Source organism: Helobdella robusta, assembly GCF_000326865.2.
Source record: "Helobdella robusta unplaced genomic scaffold HELROscaffold_14, whole genome shotgun sequence".
Taxonomy (NCBI): domain Eukaryota; kingdom Metazoa; phylum Annelida; class Clitellata; order Rhynchobdellida; family Glossiphoniidae; genus Helobdella; species Helobdella robusta.
Window position 1 is genome coordinate 1,269,985 of NW_008703782.1, and position 22,796 is coordinate 1,292,780.

At 33.0% G+C, this 22,796-nt stretch overlaps 4 protein-coding genes across 4 annotated transcripts; all 4 read left to right on the forward strand.

The window, feature by feature from the left end:
• Positions 1–1,994: 1,994 nt before the first annotated feature.
• HELRODRAFT_168792 (hypothetical protein) lies at positions 1,995–3,579 on the forward strand (the record flags this gene model as incomplete). The annotated part of the gene is made up of 4 exons (XM_009014648.1): positions 1,995–2,060; positions 2,312–2,492; positions 2,597–3,119; positions 3,267–3,579. The coding sequence occupies 4 exons, from the start codon at positions 1,995–1,997 to the stop codon at positions 3,577–3,579; spliced, it is 1,083 nt and encodes a 360-aa protein (XP_009012896.1).
• Positions 3,580–4,158: 579 nt separating this feature from the next.
• HELRODRAFT_97810 (hypothetical protein) lies at positions 4,159–8,938 on the forward strand. Its single transcript, XM_009014649.1, has 15 exons — positions 4,159–4,416; positions 4,767–5,147; positions 5,324–5,458; positions 5,637–5,765; positions 5,908–6,006; positions 6,119–6,187; positions 6,415–6,569; positions 6,748–6,902; positions 7,084–7,235; positions 7,366–7,605; positions 7,738–7,918; positions 8,104–8,374; positions 8,429–8,479; positions 8,500–8,728; positions 8,753–8,938. Exons 1-13 carry the CDS (start codon positions 4,392–4,394, stop codon positions 8,447–8,449), a joined length of 2,013 nt encoding a protein of 670 aa, XP_009012897.1. The 5' UTR covers positions 4,159–4,391; the 3' UTR covers positions 8,450–8,479; positions 8,500–8,728; positions 8,753–8,938.
• Positions 8,939–13,295: 4,357 nt separating this feature from the next.
• Positions 13,296–18,097, forward strand: HELRODRAFT_168794 (hypothetical protein; the record flags this gene model as incomplete). The annotated part of the gene is made up of 9 exons (XM_009014650.1): positions 13,296–13,344; positions 13,686–13,886; positions 14,238–14,336; positions 14,964–15,113; positions 16,025–16,158; positions 16,777–16,858; positions 16,975–17,073; positions 17,570–17,750; positions 18,010–18,097. The coding sequence occupies 9 exons, from the start codon at positions 13,296–13,298 to the stop codon at positions 18,095–18,097; spliced, it is 1,083 nt and encodes a 360-aa protein (XP_009012898.1).
• Positions 18,098–18,215: 118 nt separating this feature from the next.
• HELRODRAFT_168795 (hypothetical protein) lies at positions 18,216–21,563 on the forward strand (the record flags this gene model as incomplete). The annotated part of the gene is made up of 5 exons (XM_009014651.1): positions 18,216–18,369; positions 19,711–19,977; positions 20,329–20,468; positions 21,262–21,368; positions 21,509–21,563. 5 exons carry the CDS (start codon positions 18,216–18,218, stop codon positions 21,561–21,563), a joined length of 723 nt encoding a protein of 240 aa, XP_009012899.1.
• Positions 21,564–22,796: the final 1,233 nt, after the last annotated feature.

Below are 22,796 nucleotides of genomic sequence, written 5' to 3' on the forward strand. Positions count from 1 at the left end.
AATTGTAAATTTAATAATTTTTAAAATTTAAATTAAAAAATTCAAACTGATGATCAGATTGTAATTGTATTTATTGTATCATTTTTCAAGCGCCATCTGTCGTCAGAAAATAACAAAAACAAGAGAAACGCAAATTATTGCAAAAATTTTTTGATCGCTTATTTATTTTTTTTGGCCGGCCGCCGGACTGAGAAGGAAAATAAAAAAATTAGGCGATCAGTGAAACATATTATTGCCGTGCATTCATAATGTTGATGTGGTCAGCCAATCAGTGATCCGACTGGTTGTCACGTGACAATATTAAAAATTAATTTTTAAAATAAATTATGCAAAAATGTAATTTAGCTTTTAATTTTATATCTGGTAAAAAAATGCTATAAAATGTTAAAATTTTGTCAAAAATTATCAAGAAAATTAATAATTATCACTGTAAAATTGTTTAAATGCCTTTTATAAGCAATAAGTTTTTAATAAAATACATTTTTTTTAAATTTTATGCATTTTATTAAATAAAAAATTTAGAAATTATTATACCAGAAATAAGTATTAAATATTTAATTAATTTCTAAAAAATATTTAAATCAATAAAATGCACCCATATGAAATCGTCCATGTGGTTTTTTTTTATCTAATTGGTATTATATAAATATAAAAATGTAGAGTGGTTTTATACAAATGTACATGCGACCATTATATGTACGTATACATGAATATATGTGCTATATACAGCCTCTGTATATTCAGCATACATACATGCATACAAAATATATACACAATTTCAATTTGTATATACTATACAAACTAAATACAATGAATTCAAAATGTTTACATCATCCGTATATACAATACACTCAATCAATCAATCGATTAGCTTATAAAGCGCTATTTCCGCGATGTTCAACAGCGCTACTCAATGAATTTTGGAAACAGATGGGTCTTGAGATCCGCTCTGAACTTCGCAAGTGATGGAGAAGTAGTCAGAATATATACACAATTTCAATTTGTATATACTATACAAACTAAATAAAATGAATTCAAAATGTTTACATCATCCGTATATACAATACACTCAATCAATCAATCGATTAGCTTATAAAGCGCTATTTCCGCGATGTTCAACAGCGCTACTCAATGAATTTTGAAAACAGATGGGTCTTGAGATCCGCTCTGAACTTCGCAAGTGATGGAGAAGTAGTCAGAGAAGTAGGTAGAGAGTTCCAGAGAAAAGGACCAGAAAAAGCAAAAGCAGATTTGGCAAAAGAGTGTTTAACACGAGTTAAGAAAAAGCGAGAAGAAGACGATCGTAAACCGGAGCGTTTAGGTTCAATTAATATATCTGATAAATACTTAGGAAATAGTTTAGATTGAGAGTTATAACATGAACGTGCAAATTTAAAAAATTATTCTATATTTTATAGGTAGCCAGTGCAAGAGAACAAGATATGGAGATATATGAGAAAAGAAAGGGGCACGAGCAACTAGACGAGCAGCAGAGTTAAAAGCTTTACTTAAAGGATAGAGTATAGAGACAAAAGACATGCGTGTGTTCTAACAATATAAACATTATAAACACGTAGACCGCAATGTCATAACTGATATCAATGCATACACATACATAAAACACAAAGTTGTACACAAAATTTGCATACCGAATGCACACACAAACAAAACGTACTCAAAACGTGCACAGTTGTATGAGATCACATGGCGATCACGTGTAAATAATAAACCTTTACATAAGCCTGGCTCTGCTAGTTCAACAATCTACATTGTGCTAATTTCAATTTAAAATATACTTGAACTATGCTATGTCGGGTGATATGATGTGGTTTTTAGATCAGCTGTGTGCTTAGTTAGTTAGTTTCGATAATTTTTTTCCAGTGTAAGGGTCCGCCTGTGAATTTTTTACGTAATTTAATGACGGAATTTGTGGGGAGGTCATTTTATTTTATCGAATTTAAGAAAAGGATTATAAAGTTTTTGAAATTCAAAAGATGTATTCGATGAGGATGGTTCTTTGTTCCGTCGGCTCGTTCAGTAATCTTGCCGGAGTCTTCCTCGTCAGTTTTATTTTTGCCTTCTTTATTTTATCGTTTCATTCAATATATTTTTGTTTATTTTGTGATTTATTTAATTATATTGGTAAATATCGATTTTTTTTTATTAACCAAATTTTAAAGCTAATTTTCAATTGAAATATAAATTATAAAACGACGTAAAAATAAGTTTGCTAAACTAAACCTAGCGTCAAAATTTTCCAGCTTTGATTATTTGTTTATTAAGTTAACCAAAAATTATTTCCAATCAAAAGTTGCCAGCAAGAAGATTGGTACACACTAGATTCTCCAAGAAACTGTCCAGTAACCTGACTCTGGTCAAATCGTCATTGCAACAACACGACAACAGCCAAGTTAACAAACCTGTTGTCATTCTCTACAGCTGGTTGCTGGCTAAAAATAGGCACATTAACAAGTGTTCAGACATTTATTTAGGTTGATAATAATATCAATTCATTTTACTTCTGTAACATTTTTATGTACACAACAAAGTAATAGTATTATAATTGTTCAGTGACGGTTGATAATGTAAATTTCAGATAGAGGATTTGATGTATTGCAAGTCAAAGTTTCTCCAAGGCAAGTCCTGTGGCCAGCGGCAGTCATACCAACAGTTGATTCCGTCATTGACTTCATCTCAAACTTGAAATCATCAATCCTTGTTCATGGCTTCTCCGTCGGTGGCTTTGTGCACACTGAGGTGATGTACAAAATGTCAAATTCAGATAACGACATGCACATGCAAGCAATTAAAAAGATGAAGGGTCAGATTTTTGACAGTGTTGTTGATTTTATTGGCATCGGGGAAGGTATTAGTACAGCCATGTTTCGCAGGAGTCCCATTTTGAGAATTCTTTCTAGGTCTTTAATAAATAATTATTTGAGTCTCACTGAGAAATCTGTCGGTTGCATATATAGGAGAGATTCAGAATTTTTTCATTTAAATCCTTTAAATATTCCTTCCCTCATGTTGCACTCTACCAAGGATCAAATTGGTAGTGTTGGGCCTATCGAGAGAGCCATTAAGAAATGGAGGAATAAAGGAATTCTAGTTGATTCCAAGTAATTTATTTTTATTCATTTTGGTTCTAATTTTTAAATTATAATTAAAAATGAGTATGTGATATGTGTATTTTGTATTTTTTAGGCCAATAGATCATTCAAATGGCAAAGAGATGTGTAATTTTTACACTAAAAATTGTTTTTCAGATGCTGGACCGATTCCACACACGTTAACCATTTCAAGACACACCCTGATGAGTACATAAAAATGATAGATAATTTTTTGGCAGTTTTGGAATTGAGCAATGCGGGAGTGAATGTAAATGATGAAGAAGCTATTGATAACGTTGCTAAATCGTCATTCATGACGTCACCGACTAAATCATTCTCTCATCTGCATTCACGGAAAGCAACGTCAGAACAATCAGAAAACGAATCAACTCTGCCTGAATCTATTGGTAAAAGAAGGTCCAATTCTTCAATGGAAGAAAAAACGAAAATTTCTGTTAAAAATATTTAAGACTAGGAACTTTTTCATGCTTTTTTATAAATATTCATAGAGTTAAGAAATTTAAATAAACTTAGATCGGTATTTAGTTAAGAGATTCCGAGAGAATTGTTGGTGAGGATGAACTTGCTATATTAATTTTTTACGCTACATCAATTAAACTTTGCACGCATTTATTTATGCCTGATTCGTTTTGATGAAATGGACTTGAGAGGTACTTTTGAATGCATGTATGAAATGGAGCTTTCAATTAAGCATCGCTATAGACGACTTTGTGTCTGTATATTTTGATATAATTTTCCATCGAATATTCTATAACGTGTCCATATACGCGTACGTTTTACAGTGTACATAGTAAAAATAATGTATACGTGCAAAGTTTGTTAAAAACTCAAATTTAACTGTGATTGTAAAATAATTTAGTAAAAATTTCATTATAATATCTGAGATTGTAAAATAATTTAGTCGAAATTTTACAACAGCTGTGATCGTAAAATAATTTATTAGAAATGCATTTCTAGTCTTTGGTTACCCCTGCCATTTAGTTTAAAAGAAGTGAGTTATTGAGATTTTAACATTAGATCGCCGAGTTTTCTTAGCGAAGGTATCGCCTGCTAAAAATTTGATTTAACGGATTAAAAATTATTTTTTATTAGTTTTGCTCTTAATTCGTGCATGATTTGGTTAACTAATTCGCTGGAGTAATTTGTTTACTTTCATTGTGTTGAGTTTCTGCCGATTTTAATTAGTTCCTGACGAATTTCAGTGGGGATATAAAAACTGATTTGATTCACAGTGAGATATTTACCGTAAAAGGCTATTAGATGCACCCCTCAAGTTCTTTGAAACGTTAGTAGATGATGACTTTTTTTATATTTTCATTTTTTTCTTTTGTAATGTTTTTGAATTATCTTCTAGTGGAATTGTGTATTAACTGATGTTAATACTAATAGTTATTTAAATTTTTTTAAAAACAATTTTTCAATATATAGTAATTAGTAGGATAAATATTTCATGATTTATCCTTTCTAAAACCATATTTTTCTGATTTCAATGGCCTGCTTACATAAGTTTCTTCTAAATGATAATTTATTTTATTTTATCTTCTAAATGTTGTAAATTTTTATGTATATTTATTTTTAACATTACTTTTATTTAATTATTATTAATTAATATTTTCCTAAAATAAAATCCAACAGTTCTGACCCAAGCACAAAAAACATGGGAAAGGAACAACTCGGGTGGCTCTTACCAGGACCACTACCAGCCACAACACTTCCATCAACACAATAACAGCATGCTTGCGACTTCTTCTCAAAACCAGCAGGGTTATCATCATAACAACAGCCATCATCATCATCATTCTGCGTCCTCTACAAGTAGCAGCAGCAATGCCTCAAGGTCACATAACTCTACACCCAAGCAGTTTCGCCACAAAGTTTCTGTCAACCACAGTTGGACGGAGCTGGAAATAACCGGTACATATCATCATTATTGCACGGGGCTGTATGATGATGATACATTTGGTGAAACTGAATTTTGGTATGAGGAGGGGGGAGATATTATTGGAGATGCACATGGTAGGTTTCATGCTGACCGATGATCACCTGATGACCACCACAGCAAATATTTTACTCATTTTCATTGTTAATTCATTTTATTAAATAACGCTATATTAAATTTTAACTAAGTATTATTACTTAATAATTATATTGTTTTATATTATTATTAATATTAATAATATTACTTAATACAGGTAACATATCCAATCTGAGCCCTGCTGTATTCAAGTTCACCCATCTAACGAAGCTTAACCTTCGTAACAACAACTTAACCTCTCTGCCTCCCGAAATTGCTCGTCTGGTCAATCTAAACGTACTCGATGCTACAGGTTTAAATTTTTTAATTGATTGATTGGTTGGTTGGTCAGTTGATTGGTTGTTTGGTTTATCAGTTTATGTTCAACCCTACTACCACTTTGCTAATTTACCCAATGGAAATAATTTCGTTCAAATACTTTTTACTCAACTTATTTAATTAATCAATTAATTCATTAATTGTGAAATTAGGAAACCGACTGCAAAGCATTCCACCAGAAGTTGGTGACATGGTGATGTTGAAGGAACTCTACTTAGGTAACAACCTGCTGAAATCTATTCCATACGAGCTGGGCAAGCTATTTCAACTACAGAGATTATGTTAGTTTTTGTTTGCTTGTTCGTTTATTTTTTTTTTCCCACATAATACAACAGCATAGAAAACAATAGAAAAACATGAAAAAATCATTAAATTAATGATTATTGATGATATATCACTACTAAAAATGCAACAAATTTATAGGTTTTAAAGGCAATCCGCTACCAAGCAAGTACCTAAATTTTAACACTGATGCTTCAGGGACCCAGAAATTAGTCTCCTTCCTATTTGATCATTTACCAGGTTAGTTTAATGATGTCATGTTGGTGTAATGTGATGCGTTGATGTGGCTAATGATAATAACAATAATAATAACAACGACAGTAATAATAATAACAATAATTTTGATTGACAGCTTATTTTTCAAGCCCGCCAGAAAGAGCATGGATGCGTTTGTCGAACTGTGAAACGCCAAAGCCTGCAGGTTTGTGATTATTCCTTGTTTGATTGGTTGGCTGGTTGGTTGGTTGGCTGGTTAATTGATTGATTGGTTCGTTGGTTGGCTGGCCAATGAATGAGTGAGTGAGTGAATGAATCATTTATTTAATTATTTATTTCATAATTGGATTCTAATTTACTAACTGAAAAGACTCACTGGATTTTTCCTAATTCCCTAATTAACATGACTATTCAAAAAATCATAAATAACAGTGATAACAGTGATGTGCTATAACGTGCTTTGCGACAAAAACTGCAACAGAACGCTGTACGCGTACTGTCCACAGTGGGCACTGAACTGGGATTACAGGAAGAAGATTGTAATGAGAGAGATTAAGAGTTGTCAATCGGATATTATTTGCTTGCAGGTTTGTTTCGTTGTTTGCTTTGTTGCTTCCTCTTGTGCACACCCACACATACAAATCCTCATACGCACGCACACCGTTTAAGCACACACACACACAACACATACTTGCATACAAATATACACAACACACACACTCACGCTTTCACAATAACTTGAATACTTTTTTTTCACCAACACAGGAAGTGGAGACGGAACACTACCACCAATTCTTCCAGCCTGAGTTGGAAAATGACGGATACCTGAGCGTGTTTGCCCCAAAAAGTCGAGCAAGAACGATGACGGAGGCAGAGAAGAGGCATGTCGATGGTTGCGCCATCTTTTATAAAAAAAATAAGTAAGTTGATTATTTGCTGATTTGCTTGGTGTTTGTTTCATTGTTAAGTTGGACTTAATTTAAAATCATTTTGTATGAGTTAAGGTATGTAACAGTAGCTATTTCCTCAATTATCCTAATTTAACTATTGAACCAAATTGACCTAATTAACTGATCTGACCTGATTAATCCGCCTATTCAGATTCCGTGCCCTGAAAGACTACTTAGTAGAGTTCAACCAGGTAGCCATCGAGGCAGCCGAGGGCTCACACGACATGATCAACCGCGTCATGACCAAAGACAACATCGGGCTGGCCGTACTTCTAGAAACCACCAAAGAAACTTGGCCTAATGGTTCGTATTTTTAATTTTTATTCATCCCCATCGAGGCAATTTCAATTGTATTTATTTGAAAATGAGACTTAAGACTATATAAGTAGTAATGAATCAACATAAAGACTAATGGATGATTCTCTAATTTTAGGTCCTCCAGCCGACAACCAGATCAACCAGCCCTTACTGGTGGCCACGTGTCACGTGCACTGGGACCCAGAGTATTGCGACGTCAAACTCATCCAGACTATGATGCTTGTGCAGAAGTTGCAGAACATCGTGAAATTGGCAGCTTCAGAGTTGAGGCCCGACCTGGCCGACAGTCCCCTGCTCGACTGCAACTCCATCCCTCTCATACTCTGCGGAGACTTGAACTCTCTGCCCGATTCAGGTTAGTTTGCTAAGTTAGAGGATGTATTGTTTACCTTTTTTGTGAAGTTCAGTGTAGCTTCTGTTGATTGAAATGCTTGGTTGTGATCAGATGAAACAAAATTATTTGAATGTTGTTAAATGCTGTTTGCAGGTGGAGTGGAGTTTTTGAAATGGGGCCGAGTTGACTCAAACCACAAGGATTTCAAAAAGATGGGATACAAGGAGTGCCTGCAGAAGTTAGGCTACCAGGAGGCCAAGGACAACATCTTCTCGCACAACTTCAAGCTCTCACAGGCCTACATCAACGACATCATGCCTTATACCAATTACACGTTAGTGGAGTTGCTTTCTTTTCCTGCTTATGATATATTCATTCTCAGCTGTTTGTTTTGCTGCCACGATTGGCGTCGAAGATTATTCATTTGTTCCTCAATCACCAATCAATCAACTGAACATTCAACCAACCAACCAATCAAAACGAAACATTCATTCAACCAATGAATTAACAACTCGACAGGTTTGAGTTCAAAGGAGTAATCGATTACATCTTCTTCAGTCGAGATTGCATGCGATGCCTGGGCGTGCTGGGCCCCCCTGACCAGAAGTGGTTTCTCGAAAACAAAGTTCACGGATGCCCCCACCCACAAGTACCCTCCGACCATCTGCCGATCTTCGCCCAACTCGAGCTCTTAAGATCCTCACTTATTCCTTATTCCTATCCCACCAGTAACATGTCGTCTCTTGCTAACTCGTCGTCTTCCAATGTCGGCTTCCAGCAGCAGCAGCAACAACAACAACAGCAGCAGCAACAACAACAACAGCAGCAGCAGCAACAACAACAACAAATTATTAAAAATTCGTAATTCATTGCGCGCGCGTTTGTGTGTGTGTGTAAGAGCGTGTGCGTGTGTGTGTGTGTTTATGTTGATGATCTCCTACCGTTGTATCTGTATACTAATTATTTTATTGAATATTTTTCTCATTAATGTGCACTCTTGTGATGTGAGAGAGATATTGTATTTGCCATTTATTTGCCATCATCGTTCTGTGTAGTTTGGTAGTAGTTGGGGTATGGGTAAGTAATGTAACGAAGTAAGGTGTCTCTCTCTTTTCCTCTCTCTCCTTCTCTCCCTCTCTCACTCCCTCTCTGTCTCACTACATGTATTTGCCATTCACTGTTCAAACGGTTAGGAGTTAGTCGGCTGGTTGATTGGTTAAGAGATGTAAATAGAGTTTGATTGACTGATTGATTGATTGAGTGTTTGATTGATTGATGTTTTTTCTTTCATTCTTGACTGATTTGTTTACTGTATTTCCGATTTATCGATTATAATAAAGTCATAATGTTCACTAATCGTTTGTTCGTCTTGTTGAGTAAAGTGGCTCTAAAGTAATATTTCTTTAGTAAATGCCATATATATATATATATATGTGTGTGTGTGTGTATGTGTGTGTGTGTTCCTCTACGTGTGTCTGTTTGTGTCCCTAGGTGTGCGTGCGTGTGTGTATAAAGTTACATGTACGTATGTGTATGATGCATTGCAAATGTGATAAACGTTATTGTTGTTGCTGCTGTCGTTTCGTTTGTGTTGTTGATATTCTTCGTTTCTTATATATGTATGTATGTGTATTATATATATATATATATATATATATATATATATTATATATATATATATATATATAAGTTTATATGAATGAATTGTCTTATTATTTGCAGTTTTATTTTATTATATTTTAAAATAGTTCAATAAGAGTAACGTAGAAGTCCGCATGTATGTGTGATATGTGTGTCGTAAGTACACAAGTACCTAACGGTCGTAAGTACACGTGTACTGAAGTTATTATTTTTATTATTATTATTAATCATTCAATATTTTAATAGTCGTATATAATTACAATATATTTTATATGACAGAATATCATCACTATGCAGTAACTATTATATATATCTAAACATTGTAATATATATATGCATATATAAACATTGTAATATATATATATATATATATATATATATATATATATATAAATAAACTGAAACACATGAACAAGTGTATGGATAGAATCAATCAATCAATCTTCGTTTAGCCTCCAGAGATCCAGTTCCTCCGAGGTAGGACGTTGTTTTCTTTGCCGTCAATTTTTTTTGCGCCAAATTAGACGATCAGTTGTATCCATTTCATTTAAATTTAGAGCTTTCATGTCTTGCTCGATTGTTTGCGACCAGGACTTCTTTGGACGGGCCTTTGGGACGTGTGCCAGGTACTTCAACATCTGCAAGAGAAGTTATGGCAGTTACTGAGAGTTAAGAGAGTTACTGTTTCCACTTCGTTTGACATGACCAAACCACCGCAGACGGTGTTGCCGGCATTCTTCCTTTATATCATCTAAACCAGCACGACGCAGGATCTCGGTAGATTTTGATGTGGCCCTTCAGGTACCGTTAGGCATCAGTGTAGACAGAAATCATAAACCATAAATTATCATTAAATGATGATGGCCGGTTGTTCATTTTGTGTCTCCGTGTGTGTTTGTGTGCGTGCGCGTATGTGTATGTGCGTGTATTATGACGGTAGTTATAATAGTGATAATAATTAATGATAGTAGTAATATATTATTATTATAGGGAGCTCCCATATTTTATCGTTTTAGTGATGTATCAATTTTTTGGTTTGTTTTATCTATACTTTCGTTCATTCATTTCGTTCGTCCGCTTATGAGAACATTGATTCATTCGTTCGTTTATTGATTATTTCATTCAATCATTCTTTTATCTGTTCATTCATTCATTCATTCATTCATTATTTCGTTCGTTCGTTCAATCCTTCATTTATTTATTATTTGCTGTAAATATTTTTTCGCATAATTTTATTAATCCATCTATTTTTCTGATCAACAGTTTTTTTTATGTAGATGGCTTAATGTGTTCCCATATTTACTTCGTTCGTTCGTTCATTCATTCGTTCATTTATTCGTTAGTTCATTCATTCATTCATTCATTCATTCATTCATTCATTCATTCATTCATTTATTCATTCGTTCATTCATTCATCCATTCATTCATTTTTAACAACAATAACGGTGGTAGTAGTAAATACACATTAATAATGTTAACAACATTAAGATCACTAAAAGTAACGTAGAAGCCCGCGTAAGTATATATGTATATGTATATATATATATATATATATATATATATATATATATATATATATATATATATATCCGAACAGTCAGCTTTTATATTATGTTGTATTGTATTGTATTTAATTTGTTCATTGATTTAGTTTGCTTATTTGGTCTTTAGAAATTTCCTGTGTGTAAGTATGTGTGCGTACACACACATTCACTGTGTGTATGTGTACGTATGTATACATGTATGTATGTGTATGTAGTATATAGGTTGGTCGTTTGTTTGTATGTAAATTTATATGTATATATATATATATATATATATATATGTATATAACAAAGAATGTATATATATATATATATATATATATATATAGAAATATATATATGTTTTGGTGTATACAATGTATATATTACGATTCCTTTCGGTTTGAACAATTATTTTTGAATATTAAATTTTTAACACTCATCGAAATAATTATTATTGTTATCATTTATATTATTACTCATCTTCATCATCATTTTGATTATTATTAATAATTATATTATTGTCTATGTATCTATCTTTATTTATATATATATATATATATATATATATATATATATATACGTGTGTGTAATTTTAGGCAGCAAATATATATATATATATATATATATATATATATATATATATAATTGATAAGATCATTATTTTTTGTCTTATTTTTTTAATTTTACTTTTATTATTGTTAAATTTTTTTTTTATAATAAATAAACCAAAATGTACGTATATCTACTTACTCACACACACACACACACACACACACACACACACACACACACACACACACACACACACACACACACACACACACACACACACACACACACACACACACACAATGACGTTGATATCGGTAGTATAGGTTGAAGCGTGATTTTTTTTCATTACTTATAGGGATGTATGTATGTATGTATATGTCAACTATTTTTGAAATTAATTCATTTAAAAACCTTCCAGTTTTCCTGTTGGTTGTATGTGTGTGTGTATATGTTTGTTTGTATGTGTGTGTATTTGTGTACGCGTGTATGTTTGTTTGTTTGTTTGTATGTATGTATGTATGTATGCATGTATGTATGTATGTATGTATGTATGTATGTATGTATGTATGTATGTATGTATGTATGTATGTATGTACGAGCCCATGGTTAAAAACAACAGTTATAAAAACCATCATTTTGCCCCAACTCGCTTGTTAATGTATATATGTATGTATTCATGTATGTGTGTGTGTTTGTATGTGTTTGTATTCGTTTGTATGTATGTATGTTTGTACGTGGTTAAAAATTGTATACAGTTTATGGCATTATGACGTTTATTTAGAGACGAAATATTTTAGCGTATATTGAATTATATTCATTTATTTATTTATTTATTTATTTATAGTATTCTAATGTATTTATTTATTCATCCATTTTTATACATTCACTCGTTCATTTTTTCATCCATCCATTCGAGACATCCATCCAATCAACTGGGATTTATTATCATTAATATAATTATTACTCTTTGATATATATATATATATATATATATATATATATATAGTTTCCTGTATATCGTTTATTTCGATCAATATTGCTCCCCTAACCATAGATATGTGTATCTTTTTTCAAAATTGACTTTTATTTCATTTAAATGAATTTTTATCATTGAAATTTTATTTATTAACGAAAAGATATATATATATATATACATATATATATATATACATAGCTTTATATATATATATATATATATGTATGAACATTATTATTATTATTGCTATTATAAGAATTTAAATAAAATTTATTGCATCCGATTTTTGTTCACTTGCTGGAAGAAACAAAAATGTGTGTTTTGAAAATTATTAATTGATTATGTAAATAAATAGATGAATGAATGAATTAGTGAATGAATGAATGAATGATTGAATGAATGAATGATTGAATGGATTAATTTATTAATATTAAATATATGAGTATAATAATCTCATATATAATCGGAAAATGGATTGTATGCACGTTGAAGGATGCATGTCGTCGTCATCACCTACGATGGTTTTGCCATGTGAAATGAAGCGAAAACGATATAGTAATTTCCGTTACTGAGCACCAAGTGCCTGGCACCCGCCCAGGAGTTCGCCCCTGGACGTAGACCATAAAGGAGGACTTGAAGGCACTTGACTCAAGGAGACAGACGCAGTGGATAGATCGGCTTGGAGACTGAAGCTGATGAATTGGATAAAAAAGTGCGACTCATAATGGATGAATCCTCTAAGCGAGGATTGATAATCGGAAAATTGAATAAAACGTTTTAAATAAAAAGAAAAAAGAAATCATCTTTTTAACCAAAAACCATAAAGGGAAAACTCAGAATTCCCTTATATTGCAATTATTTATTTACGATATTAATCCGAAAAAATCAGTTGATCCAAGCGTCAAAAAGCGCCGATAAATTTGTTTTGTTTTTGTTGTTTGTTTTCTATGAAATTATTCACAACGGCTTTTTATTCATATTATCGGTGTGCCAAAATGCTGTTCTAATTCGCTGGTATGTCAAGTTTGCCGATTCTTGTCATTCTCTGCTTGCTCTTTGAGTCCGGTTAGCTAAAATTGTCATTTTTGGTAAAGTATGTGTTGTAAAGTATGTGTTGTAAAGTATGTGTTGTTAAATTAAAAAAAAACTAATATGCATTTTTATGGTAATTTATCAGATTATTCAAGATTCATGATTTAATGTTTCTAGTTTCGATAACAAAATTAACTCTGGTTCATTTATTTAATCGAAAAGTTCAAATTTAGTTTATTTTATAATTGTATAAGGTTTCGGCTTTATGACGTCATGCCTAGTATATTATAAATCGATGATTTAATAATATATAATTAGTAATTGCAATTAATAATAATTAGTAATTAAAATTAATTATGATTAATTTCTGAAAGCCCTTAACAAGCCGTCAAGAGATGTGGCTTCAGGTAAACTGGTAACGAATGTAGGAAGTGGCGAGACGTTGGTTCAATTAACCGATCCAGATAATTCAAATGGCAGCTACGCCTACAATTTTGGCGAAGAACTCCTCGTCCACCTTCTCAATAAATTTTACATCACTTCATTCGTTTTACTATCGCCTGGCTCTTTTCCAAGTGATAACATATTTTAGGCAGAGTGATGGTATAATGGTTAGGACGCCTGTTTCTTCTGTCGTCGTGACCGAGTTTGAATGCAAGAGAGATTGCCTGACACGTGCAATGTGTGAGATGCCTTGATACGCATGCATTACTAAGAAGACAATTTAAATAATAAAATATATCTAACTTAACTTAGATTTAATGTAATTACGTTTTTCGAGTTTTTTATTCCAAATTAATGGGTCCCAAGTTTTTTCATCGTACGTTGGATAGACAGACAGACAGACAGACAGACAGACAGACAGGTATAATGATGGAATTTGCGAACTAAATCTAAAGTAGCAAATGATTGATTATTGCTTGCAGGTGGTGTGGTGGCAACTCTGAAAAGTGATCTGCCGGGCTATAGTGACTGCAGAACCGACAGCTCTGCCGTAAGGAGTGGCAATACCCTGCTAGCTGACTGTAGGAACTTTTTAGCCAGAAACGTCACAGTCTTTCTCAACAGGAATGTCATTTTATCGAAGATAAATATTTATGGATATAGTTAAGTAATTGTGAATTAATTTTTTAATGTTATGAAATCTTGCTTTGTGTGGGTGTTTTTAAATATAGTAATGGGTTTACATGTCTCACTAACGCGATGTGAGGCGAACCGATTGAATGCAACCTAAAAAATTAACTCGTTTTTGCTCTTGGTTATTCAATCCTGCCATTGGCGGATTTTTTTACGACTCATTTTGTTATTATTAAGCTTTCAGGCCATAAGGACTCTACCGTACACGTACAATTCAGACCGGACATTCAGCGCTAATATGCATACTTGTATGCACGCAAAAACACCGCATCATACGCTCATGACGTTTAATAGATAGTTTTTAAATGGAGAGGCAGTAGTCGAACCAGGCCATTGCGCAACAACAGCGCAAAACATGGCGCTTCTACCGACTAAGCTAACATCGACGAGATTGTAACTAAAAATGAACACTCTCGAATACAGGCATGACTGAACACACGCACGCACACACATTCAAAATTCAACTTGTTTGAGCAAACGTGCTGATAAAATCAATGGAACAATTTACTCACAAGTTATGGAGGTGACGATGTTTCTCGGCTGCTTTCTGAATGTAGTGGTGGTGGCCGGCAGTAGGACGACGGTCGGCAGTGTCAACGAGTGCAGGACTGCTTGTTCGTTTTCTGATAAAGTGGCTCTCAAAGTCTCTTACCTAATTACTACTGGTTTAGACAGACAGACAGACAGACAAGACAGACAGACAAGACAGACAGACAGATAGACAGACGAACAAATAGATAGATTGATTTTATTCAGGGCAGCGAATGTTTTTGTATTGAGTCACATCACGATATGGTTGCGGCCTACCACTGCACCACAAACACTTGCTTCGGCGGCTCGCACCCGGGACCTTGCGGCGGATTAACTTCTTACGCCATCTATTTCTGTAAAATTTAAATTTTATTACTCAACTCATTCAAACTTCATTGCATAATCTATTTTTAATTTTTCAAAATTGCTTTTATACAATATAATGGTTATTTAGTTTAGTAATAAAACATATATATATATATATATATATATATATATATATATATATATATATATATATATATACAGTTTTCAAGAAAATCAACCGCGTTAATACAATTATTATGTTTATACATTAATTAATTAATTAATTTTTTTAACATAACAAATAATTGCGAAAATTACCGTTTATAAACAAACGACGTCATACAGTATAAATTTAATTTAATTTATAAACGGTAATTTTTGTTATTATTTAAAAATATTTTGCACTGACGATGATACATTTTATATCGAAAATGCTTTTTGCAATTATTTATATTAATAAACATGAACAATAATAATTTTAGTTTTTTACTTGATAAACTAAATAATTATAATAAAATTTTAATTAGAAAACTTGAAAAATTAATCTATAAACATAACGCGGTTGATTTTCTTGAAAACTGTATCGAATATGGTCTAAATCCTAATATGTATATATATATATATATATATATATATATATATATATATATATATATATCTTATATGATGCGTACAGTATAATACATTTAAAAATTACACAATCCCCACAAAATAACGCTCGGAAATGAACTGAAACAAGCCAACGAGTTTGTAACTGAAACCGAGCATGGCTGCCATGATCCACCGCCGGCATCGTTCTTAAAACGCATAACTGGAACTAGCTGTATGTCGTTTTGTAGTGAGAACGGTTATTACTTCAGACATGTAGACAGAGTTAGTATCTAATTTCCGTGGTTAACCCGGGAATCGATCCTGACCGAAGTGTATGTGGCCTATTTTACAACTTACAACAGCCGCTACCAAATTGTTTTTGACCATTTGCGGATCTAGAATTTGGCGGATGGAAGGGGGGAAGGTGTAGGTTTAATTTACAAAACACTAAATTATGACGTAAAATATTTCACGCGGAATTATTCCCTTTCTTCATGGTCTAGAGGAGGGTTAGGCATTCCCGCATACACCCTGTATCTAGTCAGTTGGTTAAAACACGACCTTTATTTAAAGGATACAAAAATTTTTGGCTAGGGCATTTAACATTCAAGACGGATTCCCGGTTTTGTCACTTCTGTTTGCACTTGGCGTTATTGTTTTCAAGCCTCTCTAGATTGACGTAGAGGGCACTTTATTGTAATTATTGTTATGACAAATGGAAGCTTCAATCTTCTAACCTTGATATGTTTTGGTTTTATTTTTGATGGATTATCCTAATCGAAAACATAATGCCATTTGTCTTTCTTAAGGATAATTGCCAGCATATTATTTCATTTAATGACTCTTTTTACATCGTTAAAATTAAAATTTAATTAATTTTCCCACTTAAAACTTTGGTAGGGGGCCTGCTTCTGCGGAAGTTATCTTCCTCCCGACGTCCGTCTACTTGCATGCAAAGCCACGGATAGTGAAACAATCAGAAGTCATTATCATTTTCATTATTATTATTATTATTATATTATTACCGTTATTATTATAATAATTATTAATGTTGCTTAATGACAATAATGATGAAAAGATAATAATAAATTTGAGCAGTTCATCACGTGCCACCACCTTCTTGTTCAAGTAGTTTACCAAATAGTTTGTGCCAGGGATGTTCGCGGGATTATATACCTCCGGAATGCTTATTAAAAAGTTTGTAAATGTGTGTGTGTGTGTTTGTGTGTGTATACCTCCGTGTGTTTGTGCGTGTGTACGTAAGCGTGTGCATGCGTGTGTGTGTGTGTTATGTCTGTGTGTATGCGTGTGTGTGTGTGTTAGTGTGTCAGTATATATGTGTGTGTTATGTCTGTGTATGTATGTGTGTTACCTCTATGGTGTATGTATGTGTGTGTGTGTGTGTTTGTGTGCAGATATGTGTGTAAGCATGCATGTTGTGTATTTTTAAAGCATCACCAATGATGAAACCATAAACCGTTATGCATTAAATTAATTATCAATAGTTAATATAAAGTGCTTATAAAACTCATTGATTTTAAAAAATAACACCAACAAATTTATAGCACCATTAACATCGTTTTATCTCTTTTAATTAAAATATCTTTTAATTTTAAAATATCCACTTAAAATAAAAAAAATTGAAGTAATTTTTTTTATCTTAAAAATTTGACTAACTTTTTTCTGTCTGCAGGATGTGTCACAATGGTTAATAGGCACTGTCACTATGACAATCTCGGTGCCCTCGGTCCAGTTACTAGTCAACCTTGCCAAAAATCTCAAATTTTGGAATTGGGTGTTTGTAACCCAGTAAACGAGTCTCAGAACTATGAAATAGTCAATATAGCCTATCGGAAAGTCGTTTTAAATTTGCAGTTAGTTATGGGGTAAGATTTTTATTGATCTGTATCATTAGTTTTGCAGTGGCTAGCTTAAAAATATTCAGCCGGGGAGTATATGATTTCTTAGAAAAATTTGGCGGCATTTTTTGTCTATTCCGCCGATTCTTTTATCAACATTTTCGACAAAACATTTCTAAATTAATACTTATGTAAAGACTTTTTCGAATTTAATGTTCACCCGAACTAAATTTTCAACTGTAAAGCTCCTTATCTACCTTCACTTTGACTACAGCACTGAAACTGTGCGTATCCTGAATTTTGATTTTGTTCCATCATTTTTAGGGTACATAACTTCATTTGATAACGCAGACTTTTTATGAAATTACTGATTTTGATCTACTGATTTTGAAATAAACGAACCGTATAAAATGCTATAATCATAAAACCATTTATATTTGATCATTTTTATTCCTATTTGCATCGCGACAAAAATGGAACATGTCTAGATACGAGGTGAAAATGATGATGCAACATATTGTTGACGATGATATCATCAATGCGGGTGTATCTTCACTTAGCACAAAGTTGGCCATACGTCTCGGTTCATTGTACCATGTTCATTACGTTGTCTTTTTCGGAAACCGTACAACAGGTTTCATTTTATAATTTCATCTATTTTTTTTTATTTGTTTACGCAACTAACTATTAAATCAGTTAGCTATTTCAGTTTTTCCATCCCTAGCTGGCCTTTCTAAGAGCCATACGAATATTACACAGCCTGCCCTCTAAGATTGGAGGGGTTAAGATTTAGTTAAGTAGTGCGTAGCTGAAATTATTTTTCTACATAGATAGAGTTGAGATTTGTTTCAAAACAAGTTTGTTTTTTCAAAAATGTCGTTCTGGTGTTATATAATAATCAAACGGCGCTTTTTGCAAGAAAATTTTGCATACACCCAAGCGACAGTAATTCAATCAAACATTTTATTGCAACTCTCGGGATTCTTTTTGCGTTTGAACTCGGCCACAGCTTGAAATTGATACGTATGGCAACAATGCTTCTATTAATATATATTTCTTCTAATATATCACTTAAATTGTATCTAAACAATTTTTTTTCATCGTCGCCAAAAAGTAACATCCATCGAGACTAGCTCCAGGTATCAGGCAGGCACAGCTTCCTGCATGACTGATTCGCCTGTTTTGCTGGAATCTTCCCCGTATACTTCGCTTATCAAGTGCAAAGATGAAACTGCATCTATTTTATCAGAGTAACTTTTGTTTTTTTTTTTTAGAGTATGCTGGTTCGACTGCATAGAGATTCCTGTCTATTACATGTAACGTCTGTGGTAGTGGGCTGATCCACGTGTGGTTGCATGCAGACGTTTGCTGTTGTGTCGGGAGGTGAAATACTGTTGGGAATATCGGTAGGGGAGAAAAATTATTGTCATCTCAAGTTTGACTATCACTCCAGATTGCTCTGTTTTTATTCGGTCTTATCGCTCAATCTTTATGAAATTAATTTGAGAAATTATTTTTTTGTCCTTAGATAAATTTTTAAATTAACCATTCATTTAAGCAGCCATTTAACCAGTCAACTTGCCAGCCAATTAACCAACCGATTAAATTAGCTAACTAATAAAATTATTTAATTATAGTTAATTAATTTATGATGATAATAATAATAATATTATTATTAATAATAATCAGTTAATTAAGTGTAAATAAATATGCAGCGAGGTGATTATCACTTTTCAAAATCCAGCCTTAATTACTGAAGTTATGATCCACGGGCTGAGTAAGAAAATCTTTTTTTATTAAAATTTTAATATAACGTTCTAAATTATTATTAATATTATTATTCAAGAATTAATTATAACGGAGCGTTATAATAAATAAATAAATAATAAAAATTGGTTAATACAATTAGCTTATAGAAATGAGCAAAACTTGCTGCTAACACGCTGAAACTCTTCAACCCGTTTAACAAAATCAGAGTCCCCAGTGGAGAAATTCGACTTCTACATTGGTTGTTACAGAAACTTGTTCAGAAGCGTACTTATAGGATTGGTTTCCAACATAAACGAATGTCAAAAGCGTTGCTTGGAAATCTCGTTCAAATTTAGTGCCACTGGTGACGACGGGTGTAGATGCGTTAATTTATTCTTTGGTAAAGTTAGGAGTGCCTTGTGCACTGGGCCATATGTTGACCCAAATTTTGGAGTTTTTGTAGGCAGGGCTGGAACTTACGCTATTTACAGAGGTTGTCGTCGTCGTTGTTGTTGTTTTGTTTTTAACTATTTATTGATTGTTTCCTTTGATGTTTGTTTGTCTGACTGTCTGAATGATTGTCGTGCGATTTTCTGTCTGTCTGACTGACTGTCTAGACGAATCTCTGAATGATAGTCTAGTGTTTGTCTTTTTTGCTCTGTCAGATTGATTGCTGTCTATGTCTATGTCCTTGCCCCTTTTCCTATTTGTTTTCTTGTTATGAATGAATAAATAAATGTTGAAATAGTCTGTCTTTTTACTCAAATGAAGAATGGTATTCAAGGTATACTATTACACAGGCACACACACACACACAAATGTAACAACGTTGTAACATTATCAGTTGAAAGGAAGCTAGTACCTAATTTCGTCTGCAAGTGCGCTCCAATTGGGGAAAGAATATCACCAATAGCAGACTTTTTCACACGAGAACCAGGGGCTTGCTTATCTGCCTGTCGGAGCCACAGCACTTTTTTCCTAACGGTAAATTATTATTTATATTTAATAATAAAGTTATTATTATTATTGATGTTATTAATCATATTATTAATAAGCCGGGACCATAAAATCAAATGTGATCAGTTGACATCGTCTTTCATTGAGAGATTGAGGTGTGTGTGTGTGTTTGTTGCTGTTTCAGCGGAAACTGAAATAAAAATATTTAATATTTAGTATAATATAGATGATGATAATAATAATAATAAGAAGGAGAAAAATGTGTCACAAACATGTTAAAAGCATGTTAAAAACTTCTCGGATGAATCTCTACGGGATCCTGTTGAACTCTGGATTCGTCAATGACCAACTTTAAACAAGCTGTGAAAATTGGGGATGATAATAAAAATAATAACAAAATTTAATTTTAAATATCGTCATTTTTTGATCACACTAGCCGGCAGGGAATTGTCAATGTGACGGTGCTTGTTTTTGCGTAGATGGCCGAGCAAGCTCTCTCTACATAGGTACGAAATGTTTACATTAATTGGGTTTACAGAAACTGGCTTTACAGTAACTTCAACATAACATACAAAAGCAAACAAACACGCACACACACACACGTGCACACACACACACGTTAACACACACACGCACACACAAGAAAATGAAGCTTTTAGATTTTTAATTAACTAATAAATCTTCGCACATATCACATATCGTCACGCAAACGCCTACACTCGTATCACACCCACATGTATACACACTTACACAAACACACACACACGCACATACACACACTTAATCACACACCCAAATACACTCGAACGCATCAAAACAGCTGACGTTCAAAACACATCGACCTATGAACCACCACACTTTGGTAACACGACTGCGTGGTCATGTTTGCGGGGATGGACTGGCACGTTTTGCGATAAAAGAAGTAAAGTGCTTTTTCATCTCGTTCTCCCCCTCCTTTTTGTCCATTTCACCTCTCTCCTTCTCTTTTTCATATTTTTCTATTTCTCTCTATACAAATCCAAACCCAAACATTTTATTTGATTAAGAACAAATAAACTCTGACGAAGAGGCTCAAATATAAAGAAAATAAATTTCAGCCTGCCACCTCTACAAGTAGCCTGAGCAAAATAAAATTATTATGATTTGTAAGATGATCAGTAGTTGAGGAAATGCATTAAGCAAAGAATCATAATTGGACAGAAGAGTGAACAGAGCATAGATTTCAAAATAAAATAAATATTTTTTCTCTTTACATTGTATTAATTTTTTAATATTCAATTAATTCAATCAATCAATTAGTTTAAAAAGCGCTATTTCTGCAACGTTCAACAGCGCTCTTCAATGAATTTTGCAAACAGATGGGTCTTGAAATCCGCTCTGAACTTTGTAAGTAATTGAGAAGTAGTCAGAGAAGGAGGTAGAAAGTTCCAGAGAGTAGGGCCAGAAAAAGCAAATGCAAATTTAGAAAAAGAGTGCTTAACACGAGTTAAGAAGATGTCAGAACAAAAAGACGATCGTAAACCGGGGTGTTTAGGTTTAATTAATATATCTGATAAGTACTTAGAAAATAATTTGGAGATATATGAGAGAAAATGGGATTTATGTTGTTCTTTGGATTAGTTTATTGTTTCTATTACTGTTGGTATTCAAATAAACGCTCAACAAAGTTTGCGTTCATCTATTTGAAATCTTGAACCTACCCACTCCTGAAATAACAAACTCTTGACTATTGTTGGAAGCTACAACACTGGTGTTGAAAATATAGAGATCTTTGAAATCAAAACAACGGTGTTGGCAGTTACGGGCTCAAGGATTTACAACAATATTTCGATGGAGTTAGGGCTAATTAGTCATTTTTTTTCAATAAAAAATCGTCCGTCCTACAATCAAAATTATATTGATTAATAAAATAATTTATATAATAATAATATTATTAATAATAATAGTTATTATCACGCTAAATAAAGGCTAAATAAAATATATCAGAAGCGCTATTAAATAGATTTGCTCAGCTAGTATCTACATTATTGAAACGCTGACGCAAAAGATTAAGTCACAGTGAAAATAAACATTAATTAATTATTAATAACAATTTTATAATTATTAATTCTTTTATAACTTAAAATCAGTCAGCCCGTGTAGTGGTCGCCTGTGCTCGCATCGGTGCGTGACGACAAACGTCGGTGGCCAGGTTTTGGGCGAGTGCCTCTGCAATCTGGGCTATTACGATCCTTATTTTGATAGCCTATGCATTGGTCAGTTTGTCGTTAATACTATTACAAATTGGAGATGATAATTATTTTTATTATTGCCTTTTTTTTTCGTCAGTTCCCATTCGATTTATGTGTGCAGAAG

Excerpts from the sequence above, each read along its gene's own strand:
- HELRODRAFT_97810 (XM_009014649.1), top strand. The coding sequence starts at position 4,392 with ATGCACCCCTCAAGTTCTTTGAAAC. Across the intron at positions 7,236-7,365 it reads CAAAGAAACTTGGCCTAATG|GTCCTCCAGCCGACAACCAG; the intron begins GTTCGTATTTTT and ends CTCTAATTTTAG. Across the intron at positions 7,606-7,737 it reads GAACTCTCTGCCCGATTCAG|GTGGAGTGGAGTTTTTGAAA; the intron begins GTTAGTTTGCTA and ends TGCTGTTTGCAG.